Raw genomic sequence first — 22,381 nt, forward strand, 5'->3', positions numbered from 1 at the left:
AAGTTTTGAGTTTCCATGGTGACCAGCTGTATCCAAGCCTTACATCATCAAGTGTTGATGCAGTGGTGTAGAACACGCCGCTGGACTCTAGAGCAGTGTCAGCGTGTTCCCCGGACTGACCAATCACGCTTCTCCATCTGGCGATGGACGAGCGAGTCTGGGTTTGGCGGTTGCCGGGACAACGGTACTTGTCTGACTGCGCTGTGTAAAGTTTGGTAGAGGGGGGGTTATGGTGTGGGGTGTTCTTCAGGAGTCTTCGTGCTTCAGCAGACCGAGACACTGCGGACACCTTCGTGTTCCCAGTATGTGGGACCAGTGTGGGGATGGCTCCTTCCTGTTCCCACATGACTGCACACCAGTGCACAAAGAAAAGTCCACAAGGACACGGACGAGCCGGTTTGGTGCGGGAGGACCGGCCTGCACAGAGTCCTGACCTCAGCCTGATCCAACACCTTTGGGACCAATCAGAGCGGAGACTGTGAGCCAGGCCTTCTCCTCCAACATCAGTGTGACCTCACACATGTGCTTCTGGAAGGATGATCAACACTCCCCATGAACACTCCTGAACCTGAGGAAATCCTTCCAGGAGACGTCCAGCTGCACACGGTGGGCCGACATCATATTCCACCCTGTGGATGTTCAGTGTCCTGATACAAAAACAAACAGAATACTGTCCCTCACACGATAACACGTCTGTCTCTATAATTTTATATTAGCTGCAATCATTAATCAGCTGAGCTGAGGCTCACAGAGACCCCACCGAGGACTAATGACTAATACAAGAACACCAACAGGAAGTGACGAGGCTTTGTGTTGTTGTCCAGAGGTTTTATTTCAGTGTCTGTAGTGTGACAGCAGGTCTGCGGGAGGCGGGGCCTCTCGCTGGTTGGCTTTACTTTCAACCCTCCCCTCAGAGCTGCCTAATCAATAGCTCTCCAATCAGCAGAATTATCCACAGCCTCTCTACGCTCGTCTTCTCTCTGCTTTAACATTTGATGTGTAACAATTAAACATCTCGAGATAAAGTGCAGTAATACAAATAATCTGAGTGTTTTCATTTTATGGAACAAATATGACAAAAGGTTCAACCAAGAAGAGAGAGAGTGAGTTCGTATGTGTAATGTTGTAATTATAGGAAACAGTAACGAGAACAACCTGAACCGTAACATTAATAATTATGAGCTTAATTCAATGATATACAATTAAAAACATATTTTCACAACAGTGTGGAAGCTGTGGGTTGTAATTTTTTTAATGGTTCAGCTTTTTACTTGATATATTTTAAAAATTTGAAACTTGCTCTTGAACGACTCCTGTTCCATGATAATGTAATACAATGAATTTAAAAATTACAAATAAAACTGGAATTTCGCTGTGAAACGTGCGTCCAGTCTGACGCTTCTCTTTGTACAATTATACACAAATTATTTCAAGAACAGTCACAGTTTTGTAATACAGTCGTCCCTCGTTTATCGCAGGAGTTACGTTCTAAGTAGCCAACTTTTCACACTTTTCTCTTGTTTAAACACTCTGAAAGTTCAAACCTTTGTAGAAAAATAAGTCCAGCATTACAGAATGTTTTCAAAGCCTCTTTTCAGGTCCAGAAAACAGGAACAGAGCAGCTGCCACAGAATCAGCATTAATGAATCAATAGTACGGAAGTGGAGGAAGCAAGAACGAGTTGAGTAAAGTTTGACTTTTCTGACTGTTTTGTTTCGCTTAATGCGCCTTATAATCAGAAAAATACGGTAACTTCCACCGTCCTTTAGCCTGTCCAGAAGTCCAACTTTTTGTGCGATGGTTAGCGTCTTCGCTGCCTTCTGGGTGCTCGCGCAGGAGCCTTTGTGTTTGTTGGGGAGAAAACAAACATACAGTACAGCACCGCAGAGTCACACTGCTGGGACTGAAGATCTATGTAAATGTGACAAGCTGAACCCTGTACAGGAGACACGGCACGGAGGAGAGTGATTGGCAGTGGTCTACAGCCAATCAGGACACAGAAGGTGCTGTAAAAGAAGAAGAGAAACAAAGCAGCGACGGGTGAACTGCGTTACAGCGAGGGACCACTGTATTAGAACGTGACGTTTTAAATCATTACATTGCATAATTATTAGTTATAATAATTATAAAACTCACAAAAAATGAAAGCTAATTTTCAGCTTAAAATTACTTTGTGTAATAAAACTTTTTTAAAATGACTTTTTTCATGTAATGTGATAAAGTTTATTTATTTATCTCATGATATTGAACCCTGAGAAAATCTTAAACACTTTCAACCTATTCTCAGAAGTTCCACAAATTAATATTTATAATATTAATAATGTTTCTTATTATACAAACTTCATGTGACATTGACTTTTTAAAACGATCAGAGACAGTTATAACAGAAAAACTTCATTCTTGAAATCAAATTCTTTTTATTGTTGTTCTCTTATTTCTGGAAATCTAAAATAAAATCTAACGATTACATTTTTTCCTGTAAAACTGCAAATGTCATATTTTATTATTTTTATATTATTATTAAAGTGCTGTTTAACCATACATGAAAATCTTTGAGTGTTTTGTGTTACGATGCCATCCCTCCGAGCCCCGCCCCCATCAGACCTCTGCTCCACTGACATCGTCTGTCTGACGTCACAGAAATAAGGACTCGTTATCGATGTAAACAACCACTTATGTACAAAAAAAGAAGAAACAAAAAGAACCCAAAGCTTTAGATAGAAAACAACAGAACGGTCAAACTGAGGCGTTAACTGTACAATTCATAAAGTCAGAATCATTTCTTTCTGTCATCACTTTACACTTTATCTCACTTTTACAAATAGAAAACACCAAATTAAAGTTTCTCCTTGAGTTAGTGCTGCTCTCTCTCCGCTCATACATAAAATATAGTCTCCGTTAGTATTTTCCTATTTACACGGATGCAATATGTACACTTTAATTTTTTCAGTGTTTTTGTTCAGGCGACAGCGCAGACGGCCTCGACCCAAGAGGCCGCCCGCCTTCCAGAATCATGGATCCCAGCGAAGTGCAGGCAGAAACCGTGATTGGTCAGTGAAACAGGAAGGTTTGCCGCAGGAGGTTGTGAGATCGGAAATGTGCGAGATGAGGTTTGCTTAAATCAGGGTAGAGTCGAGACTCAGGACATCCGTTTCTGCCGGGGACGACGGTGGGATCCACGATAGAGCGCCTGACACCCAGGAAGTGGTCCTGAGAGAGCCACCGGCAGACTAGTGATGATCTAATAGTAATCTTCGCTGGGTTTCACACTTTGTACCCGCCAAAACCGCCGCTAACGTTGCCGCCTCGACAAGACCTTTAATATCAAATAAAGAGTTCTTCAACTCTGGAGGGAACAATGCAAATCACAGGGAGCTGCTCTGGACCTCCGATTTTTGGGAACATTTTATAGTTCAAACGTTGAACGTGTTGTTGTTGGGATTCGAGACAGAGAGAGCACACTTGCGAATTCTGAGTCATCATCCATTGAACTTCAAATTTCTTCAGTTTAAAACTCATTTTCTTGGAAGTTGAGACTCAAACGGCAGCGTTTAGGTTCTACTTGAATTTCTAATTTGAGTATTTGAATTTAAAACTTGTTTTCTGGGGAACTGAAACAAACCTGCGAACTTTGTGTGGCTCTGATTTCTGACGAGTGAGAACGACTGAATATAACGTTCAGGCTCAGATAGCTATCCCAGCACCCCCCCTTTTCTCCTACAGTGACCAGTAGTTTCTGCAAATCTGCAAGCCACTTTGCAGGCCACCTCAACTCCTGTCGTTTATGCCTTTACTGAAGCCATGAAAAAGCACTGAAGCTTTAGTCAGACTTGCTTTCTTGGGTTTGCTGTTGGACATTTGGACTCCTTGTAAAATTTTTATCTCTCAAATAGTGAAATTCAGAGTTTGACTTAAACCTCAAATTAACTTTTTGCAGTCTTCAATCTGGATTTCTGTCTCATTTTTTGGGAAACACAAACGTGTTCCTGAAAATTCAAACTTGCATTCCTCGGAGCTCCATATCGGATAAAAGGTCTTGTTGAGCTGAAGACGTTTTGAAGCTCTCGTCCGGTCCAGAATCAAGTAACCTGCACGGTCAAGCTGGGACTAAAAGCCTCAATTTGACGAGTGAAAATGAGGCATTACTCAGTGCTTAAACCACCAGGTTCTTCCCAAAAGCCCGGTTTAAGTGAAGGGGACTCACAGAGGTACGAGCAGCTCTGGGCTGTGCTGAGGACTCGTTTCTGGACGGGACCGGCCTCGCTTTCATAAACAGGATGTTATGGTACAGATGGAGAATGAAGAAGTCTCACTGACCACCAGAGCTGAGCACAAAGAACGTTTTCAAACCATTTACACGTTTTCAGCTGAGCCGCCCTGACGCAGCGAAGCTTCAGTCCAACAAAGAGATCGGGCTCATCAGACCGAGTCAAAGAAAAACGTGATGACGCAGCAGGAAAAGACTTCCAGCTCCCGAACGTCTTCCATCTCCAAAAACCTTCTGTTCAGACTGAAGGATGCTGTGAACTTGATGATTTTGTTACGTTCCCCTGAAAGGGTCCAGGCGATAAGGGAAAGTACCAAAAAGTGTCCGGATCAGAAAAAGGAGACAGAGGCAAAATGAGACACGCCTCAGATCACTGAGACTGTCCTCACAATCGAGGATTCGGCCGAGAGAAGCGAGCACGGACGTCTGGAAGTCTTTTCCTGGGAATCAGATTTTTTAAAAACTCGACGTGAACTGAAGAAAGAAGAAGGCGTCAGCCTTTTGTCCTTTTGTCTCGACGGTCGGCAAGGTGTGCTTCGGGCAGCGCGCCTACGGAGGCCCACAGAGGACACGTAGGACATTCACTCTGTGGGCAAAGAGCGGCAGGCGGTATACGATGGAGTAGCCGAACCAGCTGAGCGACGTCAGCTCTCCGGCACACCTGTCCAGGGTCTAACCTTCTGTACCACCTGACCCGCAGGCCATTAAAAATCGAGCAGAAGGACTTCAGACTGACTTTCTTCTTCTTTGCTGTCAGGTGAGCGGCTCTTTGACGTCTGCGCTCAGGCCTGGCGGTGCTCACAGCATAAAAACAACAGCTCTGTAGATTCTATTATTATCATTATTATTATTATTATTATTATTGTTGGAGTAAATATGACTGAAGTGTGATCAGCTGTACAAACACAGAACCAACCAATTGCAACACAGCTGAACTGAACTCTACTGAAAGCAAGAAAAGGAGTAAACAAAACCTCTGTGTGTCTCTGAGCCCTGAGGTTCGCCAAAGTGCTTCGTTGACGCCATGCGCTGACCGACCGGCTTCGCTTCCCGCCACTACTCTTATTGCCGTGGACCCCGACCACCCCGATGCGCCGAGTCAACCGAAGGGAGGGCAGCTCTGTGAGGGCGGTCAGGGGTCCTTCCTTAAAGCCGATTGGTTGGTCGGTGTGACAGCAGTTAGATCCAAGCGTTGAGCGAAGAAGTGTTTCCGCCCACTTCTCTGTGTCCGTGACTTCGGCATGAGCGCAGCCGATCGGCTGTCACGTGATCATCAGTCCAATCAGCCAACGACCAGCAGCGTTCTTAAAGGACCAGACCCGTGTTTTCCTTCAGCTCGACGGATTCCCGACCCTCAGAGGAGAGGTGCATTCTGGGTAGAGAGAAAGAACCTGATAAACTCCGAGCATCGTACCAACTTCAGGTTTTACAGCGCGGTGTCAAACATACGGCCCGAGGGCCAGAAGCAGCTCGCCCAAAGATAAGTAAAACCTGCGGCTAGTGAGTGAACCTGGTGTGGACGCAGGTTTGTGACGCACACTGTTAATCGTCGTAAGAGCGCTCCGGTCACCGGTGGGACCTATCCTCAGTTTAACCGGACAAAACGCCGCCACACACTGAGAAACCACCACGAAGCGCGACGTTGCGCCAGAGCCGCCAAGACCGCTCGATTAATGCGAGATGACTTATTCAATATGTTATCATGCTTGAAGTATTCTAACCCTAAAACCTTCCATCGATCGGTGTGAATCACTTTTGTTCAGAGAATCAGAGGATTGTTAGTTTGATCAGATCAGAGAAGCTTATCTGGAAATGTGTGTAACTTCACACTTCACTGAAGTTTCGCAGTTAAGCGTCACGAACAGGCTCAAACCTCCTTTTTACATCAGAACGACTGAAAATCTGAATTAATGACACGAAAAGACGTCGGTCATAAAGCAGCATGAGGACAAACACTGGTTGCTCCTCGAGCGTCACTGGAACACGACCTTTGTAAGAGCCGCTCATCTTTAAGTGTCGCAGTCACTTCTGTTTTATTTCCTGCTTCTTTTATTCCTCAGGTTTTCCTCATGTCTCTACTTTGTCTGCACCTCAGCCTGATTACAGATTTGGTCTTTGACCTGTCTGCACTGCTCAAAACACACTGGTTTTACTGGTTCATTTCATCTGCTCTCAGATCAGACTGTAGCCGCTAGAAACCCTTTCAGTATAAGAGCCTCAGAGTGAACAGAACTGAACCTGACACAGACCCCATTCCCACGTTCAGCTGAGCGACAGCCGAGAGGTTTAAAAACACGGGCGTGGTCCTTTAAAAGCTGACGGGCGCTGACCTTCATCAAAGTCCTGAAACAGAAACACCGAGGTGCTCTCCGGAGTCGTACGGTAGAAAACCAGCATCTACACGTCCTCGAACGCACCGCGATGACCTCACACAGTGTCCGTGGTGTGTCTGACATGGTCAGTGAATGCATCATCAGAGTCCGGTGTGTTCAGGAATGTTCTGGAAAGCTCTGATGTGAGAGAAAGTGGCTGACTTTGACAGAAAACTCGATGAAATGCACGAGATCCAAACTCGTATCCGGGAGTTTGAAAACTGGACCAGTTCCACCTGCAGGAGAGCTGCTCCGGTTTCACCGGGTCCACACCTGCAGCTGCTCCTCAGCCTGTGGACGCTCGTGGATCTCAGAGCTGAAGAATCCAAGATGGCTGTTAAAGAAACGCCGCCATTGTCAGCTCCACACTTCTGCTCATTTCACGTGGTCGAGGCGCTCTGAGACCTGGAACGTCTTTACTCTCGCCGTCTTAGGCGCTCACAGCGGCTGAAGGTCAGCCGTCAGATTGTCTGCAATCTGAGTGGTCGAGTGCCACAGGAGGAAAAGCAGGAGGCGGAGCCTGGAGTCGGAGAGCATTCAGTCCCGACTCGTGTTTGGAGTTTCTCTCTCCACGTATGGTTTCAGCACTTTCTGATTTACAGGTTAATCTGATTTGATTTCACATTTAAATGTTTGGCTCGATGAGCACTCGGGGGTTTCGTGCCGCGGTGCTCGGACGTCCACTAAACAGATAAACGGAGGTTTGAATTTCGGTGTTTGGGCTTTGAAATGACTCTGACTGCAGCTCCAGCTTCAAAGTGTCGTGCTGATGCAGGACAGTTGTTGGGTTTAGGCTTCAGGTTCTGGATGGTCTGGGCTCACGGATACTCGTCTCGCGAGATCTGCTTTTTCTTTATTTTTACTTTTAATCCTTTTCCAAATCCTTTCAGTCCTGAAAGCTTCCTGAACGTTCCTGTGAATGAGAATTCCCACTTTTTAGGGGTAAATGGCCTCTGAGTGCAGAGCAAGGACTGCCGGTCCCTGGAAGGGTCCCAGCAGAACTCCTCTGAGGGTGTAAACGTGAAGTCTGGACCGCAGCTCGAGTCCTCTGTAGTGTTGTTTGAGGAGGAGGAGGAGGACTGAAGCGTCCAGGCTTGGCGTCCTGTCTTCCTCTCCCTCTGACGTCCTCAGCTCCTCCTCCTCCTCCACCTTCCTCCCTCTATGTGTCTTTGGGCTCCAGCTTGCAAGACATGTCGAACAGCAGGTTCTGGTTGTCGATCACCTGCAGCTGCCGCACGTAGGCCTTGGTCTGCAGGTGGGAGGGAGACATCTCCGTATCTATGGCTACCAGAAAAAAAAAGAAAGAAACAGCTGTTAGTGATGCAGGGCTGCAGTGTGATAAAGCTGCCACCAGGGGGAGACAAACCCCACAGAGCTGCAGACGTCCTGCTTTTACTTTATTCTATTTGTAACTTTACTGAGTGTGCGCGTGTGTGTGTGTGTGAGTGTGTGTGTGTGTGTGCGTGCGTGCGGGTGTGTGTGCGTGCGTGGGTGTGTGTGTGTGTGGGTGCGTGTGTGTGTGTGTGTGTGTGTGTGTGTGTGTGTGTGTGTGCGGGTGTGTGTGTGTGTGTGTGTGTGTGTGCGTGCGTGGGTGGGTGTGTGTGTGCGTGTGTGTGTGTGAGTGTGTGTGCGTGTGCGTGCGTGCGGGTGTGTGTGCGTGCGTGGGTGTGTGTGTGTGTGGGTGCGTGTGTGTGTGTGTGCGTGTGTGCGTGTGTGTGTGTGTGTGTGTGTGGGTGCGTGTGTGTGTGTGTGTGTGCGTGTGTGTGTGTGTGTGTGTGTGTGTGGGTGCGTGTGTGTGTGTGTGTGTGTGCGTGTGCGTGTGTGTGTGTTACCTAGCTGGCTGCTCCTGTATCGTCTGATGTTCCTCACCATCTCGGCCACTTTGTGCTGCAGACAGAGGGGGAGGAGTCAGTTCCTGTCTGTGATTAATGGATGCCTGCAGTGTGATGCAGTGTGGACACTGTGGGGTCTGCTGAGAGTATCAGCATGTTAACGTATTTATTTTAACACAGAGTCTACGGGACTGGCTCTCTGCTGCCTCTGCTGGACGTCAGAGGAACTGCAGTTTTAGCGCTTCCTGTTTCAGGCTGACAAACAGGAAGTGAAAGTGTTTGAGTGAAGAAGAATTGCAGCGGCTGTAACTGTTATTTCCTCTTCATCACAGCAAACAACTTCAAGCATATGTATCAAACTCGAGGCGAGCGGGCCACATCCAGCCCGGCGTACATTTATGTCCGGCCCGCGAGATCATTGCTTATAGATTTATTATTATTGTTATTCACGTCCCGGCGATATGAAACGCTGAAACACACAAACTACAGAACTGATAATGCAGCACTTCACTATGCTCGCTGAGCACTAGGCTACCTGGGAACATCAAGTCAAGCTTCTGTTGATGTACAACCCTACTGTAAAGTTACTGTGAAGCTAGCCCCTCCCACTGGAGAAATGTTGATTCTGACATCAGAGCCTTTCATGGTACAAGTACATGGTTACAGATAAGCCCAACAAAACACAGATGAGGGCAAAGCCTGAGTAGTCTAAGGAGCTCTGAAAGGGATGTGTCCTCTCGCCACTGCTCTACTCCCTCTACACTTCAGACTGTGTGGCCACCCATGGCTCCAACACCATTGTGAAGTTTGCTGACGACACAGTGGTGTTGGGTGCCATCTCCAACAACGATGAGGCGGCCTACATGGATGAAGTGAAGAATCTGGCATCGTGGTGCCAGGACAACCACCTCCAGCTGAACGTCAGCAAGACCAAGGAGCTGGTGGTGGACTTCAGAAGGGGTCAGCACAGAGACTACAAGCCCATTATCATCAATGGAGCTCCAGTGGAGAGGGTGCAGTCCTTCAAGTATCTTGGTGTCCACATCTCCTCAGACCTGACATGGGCTGCCCACATTCAGGTCCAGACCAAAAAGGCTAGGCAGCGCCTGTATCACCTACGACAACTGAGGAAGTTCAGGGTCTCTCCAAAGATCCACAGGATTTTCTATACAGGCGCTGTGGAGAGCATCCTCACACAGAACATGACATCGTGGTTTGGGAACAGCTATGCAACAAACTGTTCCAACTTCTGCAATCTGGTAGAAGGTTCCACATCTTCCGGGCAAGGACAGAGAGACTCAAGAGGAGCTTCTATCCCCAAGCCATCCGTGCCCTAAACACACACACCCGCCCTCTCACATCATCTATAATTGACTGAGTCAGGACTCTTCCAGACACTAAACCAAGGCACAATGTACATTTCAATTCCTTTAATTTTAAATATGCTTATATTGTCTATCCTGTAAAATAGTCAGATGTCTATTCATATTAATGTACAGAATTCACCTGCTTGCTGCTACTACTGCACATTCACCCAGTGTATATACTATATATAAAAAAAAAAAAACACCCAGCACGCCCCTGCGGGCGGTTTATCCTTCAAGCTCGGGTCCTCTACCAGAGGCCTGGGAGCTTGAGGGTCCTGCGCAGTATCTTAGCTGTTCCCAGGACTGCGCTCTTCTGGACAGAGATCTCCGATGTTGTTCCCGGGATCTGCTGGAGCCACTCGCCTAGCTTGGGAGTCACCGCACCTAGTGCTCCGATTACCACGGGGACCACCGTTACCTTCACCCTCCACATCCTCTCGAGCTCTTCTCTGAGCCCTTGGTATTTCTCCAGCTTCTCGTGTTCCTTCTTCCTGATATTGCTGTCATTCGGAACCGCTACATCGATCACTACGGCCGTCTGCTTCTGTTTGTCTACCACCACTATGTCCGGTTGGTTAGCCACCACCATTTTGTCCGTCTGTATCTGGAAGTCCCACAGGATCTTAGCTCGGTCATTCTCCACCACCCTTGGGGGCATCTCCCATTTTGACCTCAGGACTTCCAGGTTATACTCGGCACAGATGTTCCTGTACACTATGCCGGCCACTTGGTTATGGCGTTCCATGTATGCCTTGCCTGCTAGCATCTTGCACCCTGCTGTTATGTGCTGGATTGTCTCTGGGGCATCTTTACACAGCCTGGGGTCTTGCCTGGTGTGATAGACCCCAGCCTCTATGGATCTTGTGCTCAGAGCTTGTTCTTGTGCTGCCATGATTAGTGCCTCTGTGCTGTCTTTCAGTCCAGCTTTGTCCAGCCACTGGTAGGATTTCTGGATATCAGCCACCTCCTCTATCTGCCGGTGGTACATACCGTGCAGGGGCCTGTCCTTCCATGATGGTTCCTCGTCTCCCTCCTCTTTCTTGGGTTTCTGCTGCCTGAGGTATTCACTGAGCACTCGGTCAGTTGGGGCCATCTTCCTAATGTATTCTTGGATGTTCGTTGTCTCATCCTGTGGTGCTGACACTCACCAGTCCCCGGCCCCCTTCCTTCCGCTTAGCGTACAGCCTCAGGGTGCTGGACTTGGGGTGAAACCCTCCATGCATGGTCAGGAGCTTTCTTGTCTTTATGTCAGTGGCTTCTATCTCCTCCTTTGGCCAGCCTATTACCCCAGCAGGGTACCTGATCACGGGCAGGGCGTACGTGTTGATGGCCCGGATCTTGTTCTTACCATTCAGCTGACTCCTCAGGACTTGCCTGACCCTCTGCAGGTACTTGGTGGTTGCAGCCTTTCTAGCAGCCTCTTCATGGTTCCCATTCGCCTGCGGGATCCCCAGGTACTTGTAACTGTCCTCTATGTCTGCAATGTTGCCTTCTGGTAGTTCAATCCCCTCAGTTCTGACTACCTTCCCTCTCTTTGATACCATCCGACTACACTTCTCCAGTCCGAACGACATTCCAATGTCATTGCTGTATAGCCTGGTAGTGTGGATCAGTGAATCGATGTCTCGTTCACTCTTGGCATACAGCTTGATGTCATCCATGTACAGGAGGTGGCTGACAACTGTATGTATGTATATATATATATATATATATATATATATATAATGTTCTTCCTCTACAGCCCCCCCCCCCCCCCCCCCCCAATTTTTTTGCACATGTCGAGGAGCGTGTCAGGCTACATTTCACTGTGTGTTATACTTGTATAACTATGCATGTGACAAATAAAGAACCTTGAACCTTGAAAAAAAAAAAAGAAAAGTGTCAGGACTTCTTTATGTTTCCTTGAAAAAGTTTCATCCGAGAAGCTTCTTCAGTTCTAAGAGCAACAGGTGGAGAGTCCCCAAGAGGGTCATGGGCCCACTGTTGAACCTAATCACATGAGCCAAGGTGTGGAAAGAGGTGTGGGTCACAATCAGCCAAAGTTTCAGGTGAACCTGTTGCTGCCCCACCCTATCATGTGACTTACTGAGGTGAAATCAGGCTGATTGTCAGGATGCAGGAGGACAACTACATCATGACCATAACCGCCATCATATCCTGTAGCCAAGTAATGTTGAACCAAGTCGGCTCAACCTTGTTCCCAGATGCGCACTGTGGTGAGTTCGCACGGCGCTTTGGTCACCTTGAAGCACAAAAAGAGAATTTGGAGCTGCTTCGCGCCTCGTTGACATGGAAACTGCACCCGTGCAGCTGCAGTGTGACGGGGCGCTCGGTTTGTTCGCCCCATTCCTGAAGCCGCAGCGCCGTCTACATGCGGCTCGAACCTGGTGCCTGTTTGGTAGCACATATCTGTGAGAAGCTGAACACAGGAGTCGTCTCACAGATGAACACCTGTGGTCCATCCTGACCATCTGCACGACGCACGAGCTCACACCAAACCAACGAACTTGTTGCCAAAGCAGAAGAAAACTCAGTGTTTTCATTTGTTGTTATTTTAACTTCTGCTGAAAAGGACACAAATTGTATTTAGTTGTTCTTTGCAGCACATTCATGTTTCTAACTTCTCTAATTTTGACTGGACCAAAATCTTAAAAAGTTTCAGTTTATTTATTCTGGAAAAATATTCGTCTGTTTTTACTCGTATTTATCTTCAAAAACATTTCATTTTAGTACGTTTAGTACGTCCCGCGACCCAAAGTGTCTGAATCACATCATTTAAACTCTGAGCTGGTTTTCAGGTGCGAGCGTGACGCCACTCACCATCTTCTCAAAGTTGACGAGTTCACCGTGAAACGTTTTGCAGCTCTCGTGAAGAAACGTCAAGTCTGGCAGGAAAAAACGAGACGTCAGCCGGCGATGAGTCGAGGACACAAACACACAGAATCAGTGATGCGCACAACGATCAAACGAACTGCAGTCAGTGAGACGTGTTTTTAAAGCAACATATTAACAAAGGAGAGAAAAACAAAACAAATAACATAAAACGGAAGATACAAAAATGAAAGAACAAACGACCAAAACAAAGAAACCGGGACAGCGATCGATCACGTGTTAATGTGCAGCGCTGTCATCACCACAGGGGGGCGCCGAGGGAAAAGTATCAGCTGTAATCCCAGATTCCTGATTTTAACTCTTCACTTCCATCTCTATGGTTCTGTTACCATGGAGACAGAGAGCTAAAGGCAGCACACACACAGGTTCAGAGACTTCAAAGAGTCCTCTTCTTCGTTGGTTCTGTCTTTCATCTCGTTTAACTTTTTTACTTCTTAAAACACACACACACACACACACACACACACACACACACACACACACACACAGTGAGAGGCATGCTGTGTGTGTGTGTGTGTGTGTGTGTGTGTGTGGCAGGTTAACAGCAGCACAGGGCTGATTAGCCAAAGGTGCTAATTAGCGAGGTGCAGCTAGCCGCTGTGGTCCACAGCTGGAGGCGTGCGAGTCTCAGAAGACCAATCAGAGCGATTTATGGACGATCGATGAGTGAACTGGTGGACCTGGGTGTGTTTACCTCGTGCTGCTGATTCCAGGAGAAAGCTGCAGCGGGTTTCATCAGCAGAGGGAAACAAACCAAACGTCCTGAACACTAAAGAAGAAAATCGTCTCCGGGGTTTCTGCACTTCCATTAAAAATGCTTTTTATCTCTCGGAGTCCGCGCTGAGTCTGAGAACTGGAATACTGGAAGACTTCCAGAAGGTTTGACTTCCTGATTTTCAGCTTTCCTCAGTTTCATAGATTCAGCTAAATCCTGCAGTCAAACCTGTAGTGATTCATCAGTAGTTACCTCAGCGTTACTGAAGCACCGCAGACGCCGCTGTCACGCCTGGTAATGTGCTGATGTCAGCGTGCAGGCTCACCTTTGAGCAGCAGAGGAGTGAAGGGGATCAGCGGAGGCCTCAGGCTGGTGATCAGGTCTCTGTAGGACTTGTGGTTCCTGGACGGGTCCTGTGGGACAGCGTGACGGTCAGAGCGTCATCGTTCTAACTCGGGTCAGAAAGCATTAGAGATAAAAACGTGTGACTCACCGCGATGCTTTCAAACTGCTGAAACTGCTTCCTGAACTTCCCCGGCAGACCCTGCACACGGAGAGGACAGCAGTGAGACACTGACGGACACATGGACACACATTTATCAGTGCTTCACACGGTCAGCGCGACGGGTGAAATACGGACAAACGGCAGGGAGTCGGTCAGGCAGAAGGCACTGCGCTGCAAAGTTTCCTAATGAGTGCTGACCGGAAGTGAAAGTTGCTGGTTGTAGTGGGAAGGTACAACTTTTCCACCGCTTCGAAAACAGTTGCAGAAAAGTTGGAGTCCGTCGTGCAAAGCACAGGCAACAGCAGCAACCTGCACGGGGGCTTTTGTTGCAGCAAAGAACCCCCAGCAACCACTCGCCAGCCGCTCTGGAAACATGTTACCAAAGCAACCGGAGGTTACCACAGGGTCACCGTGGTAACCTCCGGTTCAGGTCTGCACAGCTCTAACGCCTCTGCTGGAGAACACACGGCGTCCTACCTCCCAGGTGAGCCTCAGCCTGCTGACGGCCGGGTTGTCCAGACCCAGAACCACGGCGAGGAAGGACAGCAGGTCCTGCTGCTGCTTACAGCTGAAACACAGAAGAAGACGCTCATCTTTAAACCTACCACAGAAGAAGAAGCGGACTGCCTCATGATCTCAGAGGGGCGCAGCTCCTCTCCTAAGTCCCCTCATTAACTCAGTTTTGTGCGTGTGCACGGCGTGTTCGTGGTGGACTCACAGCGCTGCGATCTTGATGAACTTGCGGAGCAGCTGGATCCTCTTCGGCAGCGACTGACACTGCAGGATCTCCGTGGCGACCCAGTGCTGCACCTCGCTGCACCGCTGCAGTACCAGCTCCAGGTTCAGGGGGCGCCAGCACGACTGCTCTCCGTGAAACACGTAACACACAAACTCCACCTGCAGGAGACACCAACGAAGAAGACGTGCGTTTGTTCGTTTGTGAGCTGAAGCTGCGTCACTGAGACAGAACAGCCTTCAAATCCTGCGGCGCACTCAGACCTCGTGCACGCAGCTGAAGAGCTCCCAGTCGAACACCACCAGCTGATTGGCCACCTCCTCTGCCGACATGTCGTGGAGTTTACTGTCGCCCGGCGTCCAGTGGATCTCCTCAGGAAGAGGAAGCTGAGGAAACAGGAAATTATCTCATCAGAATCCCAGAAGATGTGAGAGAGGGAGTGAGACTTGCCCCAGCAAGCTGCTACTGCGTCCTGATTGGTCGGTTAGACATCAGGTGATAGCAGCAAAGTTAAAGCTCTGCAGAAAGGTCCTCGTGTGCAGCTGGATGCACAGGAATCAGGTGCATGTGTGCATGTTTGGGTAACCTTTGTTTCAATGACAGCCATGAACCAATCAGATCCTCACCAGCGAGTCGAGTTCGGAGGGTTCGCAGGCGAACAGGTGAGTGTTGACTCCCAGCGTGGTGAAGACGGCCTCGTCGCTGGGACGAAACACGGCTTTCTCTGAACACACAACACAGCCGTTAATAACACACAGACAGAGCTGTGCGTGTGTGTGTGCGCGTGTGTGCGTGCGTGTGTGCGTGTGCGTGTGTGCGTGCGTGTGTGCGTGCGTGTGTGTGTGCGTGTGTGTGTGCGTGTGTGTGTGTGTGCACGTGTGTGTGTGCGTGTGTGTGTGTGCGCGTGTGTGTGCGTGTGTGTGTGTGCACGTGTGTGTGTGCGTGTGCGCGTGTGTGTGTGCGTGTGTGTGTGTGCGTGTGTGTGTGTGTGTGTGTGCATGTGTGTGTGCGTGTGCGTGTGCGCGTGTGCGTGTGCGTGTGCGCGTGTGCGTGTGTGTGTGTGTGTGTGCGCGTGTGTGTGTGTGTGCGTGCGTGTGTGTGCGTGTGTGTGTGCAGACCTCCGGCTGACGTCACGGCCACCAGTATGAGGTTTCCCGGCAGGACTGGCTGGTCTTCGCTGTACTGGAGCTTCTCTTTGACCAGAGCCAGAATCTCTCCAACCCGGCAGGACAGACGGCTCCTGATGGTGACGTAGGAATGATCCGGAGTGTACACCCTGCAGAAGACTGAACACACACACACTCAGTGAGTCCTCTGAGAGCGCAGCATCAAAGATGGCTGCAGTCACCTGACATCATGGCTTGTCGTTACTATAGTAACTGCCACTCAAAATGTGGTTACTCATACATGTGTTTCCAAGCACGTCTGTCGACGCTCTGAACACAGTTAGAACTATAAGAACAAACTAAGCAGAGAAACTGAACAGAGGTCACCCTGACTCCCGGCTGTACATTGCTCCGTCATTCTGTGGCGTCCAGCTGCATGTAGGAGCTCCATGGCTGCATCCAGCAGCTTTCTCTCTTCTCTGAACATTTTAAGCATCTCTCTCAGTCCTGATCAGCTGATCAGCTTAGTCTGTTTTCCATGACACAGGTCTCACACAAAAAACTGGTGTAAAGTAAAAAGTAAACACGTTACGGGACCAAAGCGCTCAATGGCAGCACGCGGTCGAGGCATTTCTTAGTCTTAAATAAGCTGTAATAGAGAGATTAAACACGTCTTCCTCGGTTATAATAAACTGAGATTAGGAAACAGGACCTACAGAAAAGCACGGTGCTCCTCCTGATGAGGCACACAAAAGCTCGCTCGGCCTTCAAATGCTTCTGGTCGTCTGTGTTTTGATGAAACAAAAATTGAATTGTTTGGTCACAATGATGTTTCCTTCATTCGGCGTGAAAAAGTAGAAGCCTTCAACCCGAAGAGCGCCGCCCCCGCTGTCTAACACGGTGGTGGGAACCTAATGCTGGGGCTGTTTTTCAGCCAATGGACCAGGGAACCAATCACAGTGAACCATGAAAAACAGATCCATGAAGATTCAATGACACCAGGCAGTCTGCAGAGGAACGCGGCCTTGGACACAACAATGACCCAAAACACAGCAAACGTGCTGAATAAACGTTAGCAGACAACACTAACGTGTTGCAGCGGCTCAGCCAGAGTCCTGAATCCAACTGAGAATCTGTGGAGGGAGCGAAAGACCAGGGTGATGGCAAGAGGACCCTCCAAACTGAAGGATTTGGAGCTCATTGCAAAAGATGAGTGGGCAAAAATACCTGTGGAGACGTGCAAAAAGCTGCTCTGCAAGAACAGGAAGCGTTTGATTGCTGTAAAAGCCAATAAAGCTTTTTCTATTGATCATTGAGAAGGGTGCGAACAATTCTGACACTTTTTGCTCAAATGTATAAAAACGCTGATCATTTTTCCCACAATAATGCTTCTTGTACATCATCTTCTTATCTTTCGGGAGACACTTGTGTCATTTTGTATCAGTTGGGACAAATTACATGAAAAACTATAAATAAAGAGGGAAAAAAACAACTTGCTGGTTGAATAAAAATAACTTTAAGTCAAAATTTGCCGGGAGTATGACTGCAAATAAACCTGACTGACTGCAGGACACGCACAGACACACACACAGACACACACACGCAGCACCCTGCTGTTCTTGCTCTCCTGATGCTGTGTGTGTGTGTGTGTTCTGGGTGTGTCGCTGTGTGATTTGTTTATCCCTGCCACAGACTGCAGGTGTATTTGCATTCAAACTCTGTGTGTGTTTACAGATTACACCGCTTTTGTGTTTGTGTGCGTGCGAGGGTGTCGTACTCTCGTCGGAGCCTCTGAAGGCCTCTCTGGGCTGCAGGCAGGCGTCGATGCGTCTGAAGTGTCTGAACAGAGGGCGCACCTGCTTCTTCCTGCTCTCCTTCTCCTCGTCAGAGCTGCTCGCAGAGCAAACACACGTCCAATAAATCCAAACAACAATTACACAGAAACTGAGAGTAATTCACAGAAAATATAACAAATCGATAAAATAACTTATTACAGTAAATATTTAGCAGAGTATAAAAATGATTAATAAAAAGTGTTTCATTGTTTAAGCTGTGAGAGTGCGATCAATAGAAACGTTAATGATGAATAATAATATGATAACTGTGTGAGTCACGATGGAGCGCCGCAGCAATAAAGAAACCTCGTGAACATCAACATCCAGAAATCAACACATGATAAGCGTGCTGTGTGCAGACTGTACACAGATTACTGCGCTCTGATTGGTCAGGTTTAGGTCACATGGGGCTAGAGACCAGCCTGTAACCCTGCATGAAACTGGCTGCAAACATGGTCACCTAAAAACCCCTGACGGACTCAGACGCCAAAGTTTGTATGGAAGCTTGCACCCGCTGACTACACTGTGTGTGTGTTACCGTGTGTGTGTGTTACTGTGTGTGTGTTACTGTGTGTGTGTGTGTCTTACGGGCAGTGTAAGATCTCGGTCCATCGCTGCAGTTTCAGGACGTCCTCCACCAGCTCAGGATACTGGGCCAACTCCTGTACGGCACACATGTACAGCTCCTACACACACACACACACACACACACACACACACACACACACACACACTTACTTCAGATCCAGACAGTCCCAGCAGTGATTATGAAGAATAAGTATTCAAATAAAAAACGGATGTTTGTGCATCGACCGCCGTGATGCAGTCTTCACGCTGACAGTGGGAGGAGTCACAGGTGTGGAAACATGCAGGTGGAGATTTGGAGCTTTTTAACATTATTTATTGTTATTATTGTTTTTCCAGAAATTTGGATCCGACCTGCAGGAACCACTCAGGGCTGAGACGGATACTGCATGTGTGTGTCTGCGTGTGTGTGTGTCTGTGTGTGTGTGTGTGTGTGTGTCTGCGTGCGTGTGTGTCTGCGTGTGTGTGTGTCTGTGTGTGTGTGTGTGTGTGTGTGTCTGCGTGCGTGTGTGTCTGCGTGTCTGCGTGTGTGTGTGTGTCTGCGTGTGTGTGTGTCTGCGTGCGTGTGTGTCTGCGTGCGTGTCTGTGTGTCTGCATGTGTGTGTCTGCGTGTGTGTGTGTGTGTCTGTGTGTGTGTGTGTGTGTGTGTGTCTGCGTGCGTGTGTGTCTGCGTGTCTGCGTGTGTGTGTGTGTCTGCGTGCGTGTGTGTCTGCGTGTGTGTGTGTGTGTCTGCGTGTGTGTGTGTGTCTGCGTGTGTGTGTGTCTGCGTGTGTGTGTGTCTGCGTGCGTGTCTGTGTGTCTGCATGTGTGTGTCTGCGTGTGTGTGTGTGTGTCTGTGTGTGTGTCTGCGTGTCTGCGTGTGTGTGTGTGTGTCTGCGTGTCTGCGTGTGTGTGTGTCTGCGTGCGTGTGTGTCTGCGTGTGTGTGTGTCTGCGTGTCTGCGTGTGTGTGTGTCTGCGTGCGTGTGTGTCTGTGTGTCTGCATGTGTGTGTGTCTGCGTGTGTGTGTGTGTCTGCGTGTGTGTGTCTGCGTGCGTGTGTGTGTGTCTGCGTGTGTGTGTGTGTGTCTGCGTGTGTGTGTGTGTCTGCGTGTGTGTGTGTCTGCGTGTCTGCATGTGTGTGTCTGCGTGTGTGTGTGTGTGTGTGTGTGTGTGTGTGTGTGTGTCTGCGTGTGTGTGTGTGTGTGTGTGTCTGCGTGTCTGCGTGTGTGTGTGTCTGCGTGTGTGTGTGTCTGCGTGTGTGTGTGTCTGTGTGTCTGCATGCGTGTGTGTCTGCGTGTGTGTGTGTCTGCGTGTCTGCGTGTGTGTGTGTGTCTGCGTGTGTGTGTGTCTGTGTGTCTGCATGTGTGTGTGTCTGCGTGTGTGTGTGTCTGCGTGTGTGTGTCTGTGTGTGTGCGTGTGTGTGTGTGTGCGTGTGTGTGTCTACGTGTGTGTGTGTGTGTCTACGTGTGTGTGTGTGTGTGTGTGTGTGTCTGCGTGTGTCTGCGTGTGTGTAACCTTGGGGAAGCTGTTGCTGCGCTCGCCCTCCTCCTGCAGCAGCTCTCTGTAGGTGTCCAGGTATCGAAACGCCACCGTCAGCACCGCCTGCTTCCTCTCTGCTCCGTCCATCGCTCCCTCCATCTCTCTGTCCCTCTCCTCCCCTCTTCCTCTCCCTCCTCCCTCTCTCCTCCACCCCTCCGCCTCCCCTTTCTTCCCTCCTCCATCTCCCTCCAGGCTGAATCTGGAAAAGTCAAGTTAAGGAGGAAACACATTCGCCTGAAGCTTCGCTCTGAAACCAAATCTCACAGGTGTGATTGTTGCTGTCGTCACAAACAAACAGCTGCCAGCACAAACCCATAATCAGCTGTTTCAGCTTCACAGAGCTGCAGCTTGGAGACGCCGCCATGATGACCCACATATCACCACACGCACACACAAACATCTGCCTCACACAGACTCTTTTTTTCCTCTCCTCCGATTGGCCGATGATGCTGCTTTTTGTTTTTTATCCTCTTTATGAAAACAGAACTACAGTTCCCATGATCCCCTGGGAATGCACGCAGGAAGTGCAGAGCTGAGAAAAGTTAAAAGCAGCTGAGCTGTGAGCGACGCTTGTGGTGAATCATCACGACTGTTCAATGCGGCGAGACTGAAGGCCTGACGAGCGCCATTTCTCTGATCACGGCTCTGTCCACGAAGAAGGCTAAATGTGCCCAGCCCCCCGTCTGATCCCTTCACCCCTTCCTAAACGAGTCCCTGAACGTCTCGTGTTCTTGAACATGGAGCTCTCTCTTCGCCTGTCCTTCCCTTTCTTCTTTCGGCCACACCCCCCTCTGCTCCTCTTCCTCTCAGCTCTTCATCGCTCTCTGTGGCAGATCTGCGGCTGCAGCAGAAATCTGCTTTTCTGCGCTGCGAGTGTCGAGCTGCTGCACCGGTCATTAAATGTGCTCTTTATTCATTTTTGGGTTAGCGGACGAAGAGCTGACGGTGAAGATGAGATGTGAGCGTCCTGCTCAGCTGATCTGAGATCAGTTTCAGGTCTGAGTCTTGTTCCTGTTGGATGCTACAGAGCGCGCTCAGTGGCTGAGGAGATTGAGGTAGTTCAGTCGGTGATGACGGTCTCTTCCTGTGTGTACGCCCACGGGTTTTCAGGACTTCCTGTTCTAAGCGCTGACGTTGACCTGCTGAAGCGTGATTGGTCCGCAGCACTCGACGCTCTGGTGACAGAATCACAGCTGATATCTGTAAAGGCGTCACAGCACGATTCGTCCGTTCCTGGGATCTACAAACTCAAAGGCGTGGTGATAAAACCGCTGAGGTCAGAGGTCATTATGGGTAAAACAATGACATCATGGAGGTTTCATGGAAGTCTGCCAGCCAGGTTTTGTTTTTCCACTGAAGCAGAAAACTTCCCATTCCCGTCACTGGAATGCCAACAACGTGGGAACGCTGCAGAAACGAAACAAAACAACACCGGAGCTGTTCAGACACAAACCTGCAGAACCCGCAGCAGATAACGCTGCGAGGCGACCGCTCGACAGCCAGGCACGCATGCCTGTGAGCGCGTGAAGGATACTGCTGCAGCAGGACCTGCTGGAGCCTGTCCGCCGCCAGGAAGATGGGATGTGTCAACATAAAGTCATCCAGGAGCGTTTCTGCACAGAGACACAAACACACAGAGATTATCTGTACAGACTGTCCCTGAACACAACACAGGCCTGCAGCCAGGAGAGAAGCACGACATCCGCACACACGCTCAGAGGCCCGACCAACGTCACGGGGGCGGGGCTGAGGGAAACGGGTTTGAGGTAGACGCCGTGTGCAGCAATGCTAATCCAGAGGAACTCTCAGGAGTCGCCCCCTGCTGGACGTCAGACAGACCGCAGGTTTAAGGCATCAATTTTTTAGACCTGCGTCCAGCTTTTATGGACCGCTGCATTTTTAACAGGGGGATGACATCACGAGTCGACGTAACCAATGAGTGTTCTTATCATTTTTGTCTTTTCATCAACAAACGTTTTTTCCAGATGTAGCCCTGTCTGCAATTATTCGGGCTTGCAGTAAGAAATGGTTAAAATATAAATAGTTGATAAAAGGTTTAAAAATCATATGCTTGGGTACAAATGTATTTCATTTACAGTTAAGAGTCCAATAAATATAAGGGTTTCATGATTTAGAGTTCATTTTCTGTGCACAATAAATATGTTGGGGTGTAACCTAAGTTTATTTACCCATCTAGTGTCAGTTATCTCAATATTGTATTGTCATTGGTTGTTGTGCTGACGAGCCAGTCAATGTCACTCTTCTCTGCTATGGGGGCGGGACGAGTGGTAATGTTTGTGTGAATCTGTGGGAGCGGACACAGAAGCTAAGTCCGAAGAGAGAGATGTCGTAAGGCAAACGTGGTGTGGATTTTGCATCTAAGTGTGTCATTGAGGTCGACTACCCGTGGTCCTGATAGTACTTATTTGTGATCTGCAAGAGGTAAATGAGACTGTGTGCCTTGACATTTGTACTGTAACTATTCGTTATAGTGATAAAATAGCGTGATATGTGATGCTAACTAGCGGCTTGCTAATTAGCGCAGCTTACCGCGTTATGTGCTGTGATGCCATGCAAATTCAAAATTCAAATTCAAATTTTATTTGTCACGTACACAGTCATACACAGTACGATATGCAGTGAAATGCTTG

General features: G+C 48.7%; 1 protein-coding gene across 3 annotated transcripts in view; it reads right to left on the reverse strand.

Moving 5' to 3' along the window:
• Positions 1–828: 828 nt before the first annotated feature.
• rapgefl1 (Rap guanine nucleotide exchange factor (GEF)-like 1) overlaps positions 829–22,381 on the reverse strand; it is a 38,624-nt gene continuing 17,071 nt past the window's right edge. For 2 of the 3 annotated variants that reach the window (XM_085404919.1, XM_085404918.1), the window contains exons 3-16: positions 21,265–21,343; positions 19,707–19,929; positions 18,216–18,313; positions 17,570–17,682; positions 15,805–15,972; positions 15,313–15,410; positions 14,950–15,072; positions 14,669–14,847; positions 14,428–14,518; positions 13,939–13,989; positions 13,771–13,858; positions 12,659–12,723; positions 8,472–8,526; positions 829–7,923 (exon numbers count right to left, since the gene is read on the reverse strand). In XM_085404919.1, coding sequence (XP_085261045.1) covers positions 7,799–7,923; positions 8,472–8,526; positions 12,659–12,723; positions 13,771–13,858; positions 13,939–13,989; positions 14,428–14,518; positions 14,669–14,847; positions 14,950–15,072; positions 15,313–15,410; positions 15,805–15,972; positions 17,570–17,682; positions 18,216–18,313; positions 19,707–19,929; positions 21,265–21,343 — 1,556 coding nt within the window. In that variant the 3' untranslated portion in view covers positions 829–7,798. The remainder of the gene's footprint in view (positions 7,924–8,471; positions 8,527–12,658; positions 12,724–13,770; positions 13,859–13,938; positions 13,990–14,427; positions 14,519–14,668; positions 14,848–14,949; positions 15,073–15,312; positions 15,411–15,804; positions 15,973–17,569; positions 17,683–18,215; positions 18,314–19,706; positions 19,930–21,264; positions 21,344–22,381) is intronic. The other variant, XR_014911550.1, reaches the window with a different exon arrangement.

This window comes from Rhamphochromis longiceps, linkage group LG4, assembly GCF_057381845.1.
Source record: "Rhamphochromis longiceps isolate RC_006_pf linkage group LG4, R_longiceps_female_GT1.1, whole genome shotgun sequence".
NCBI lineage: Eukaryota > Metazoa > Chordata > Actinopteri > Cichliformes > Cichlidae > Rhamphochromis > Rhamphochromis longiceps.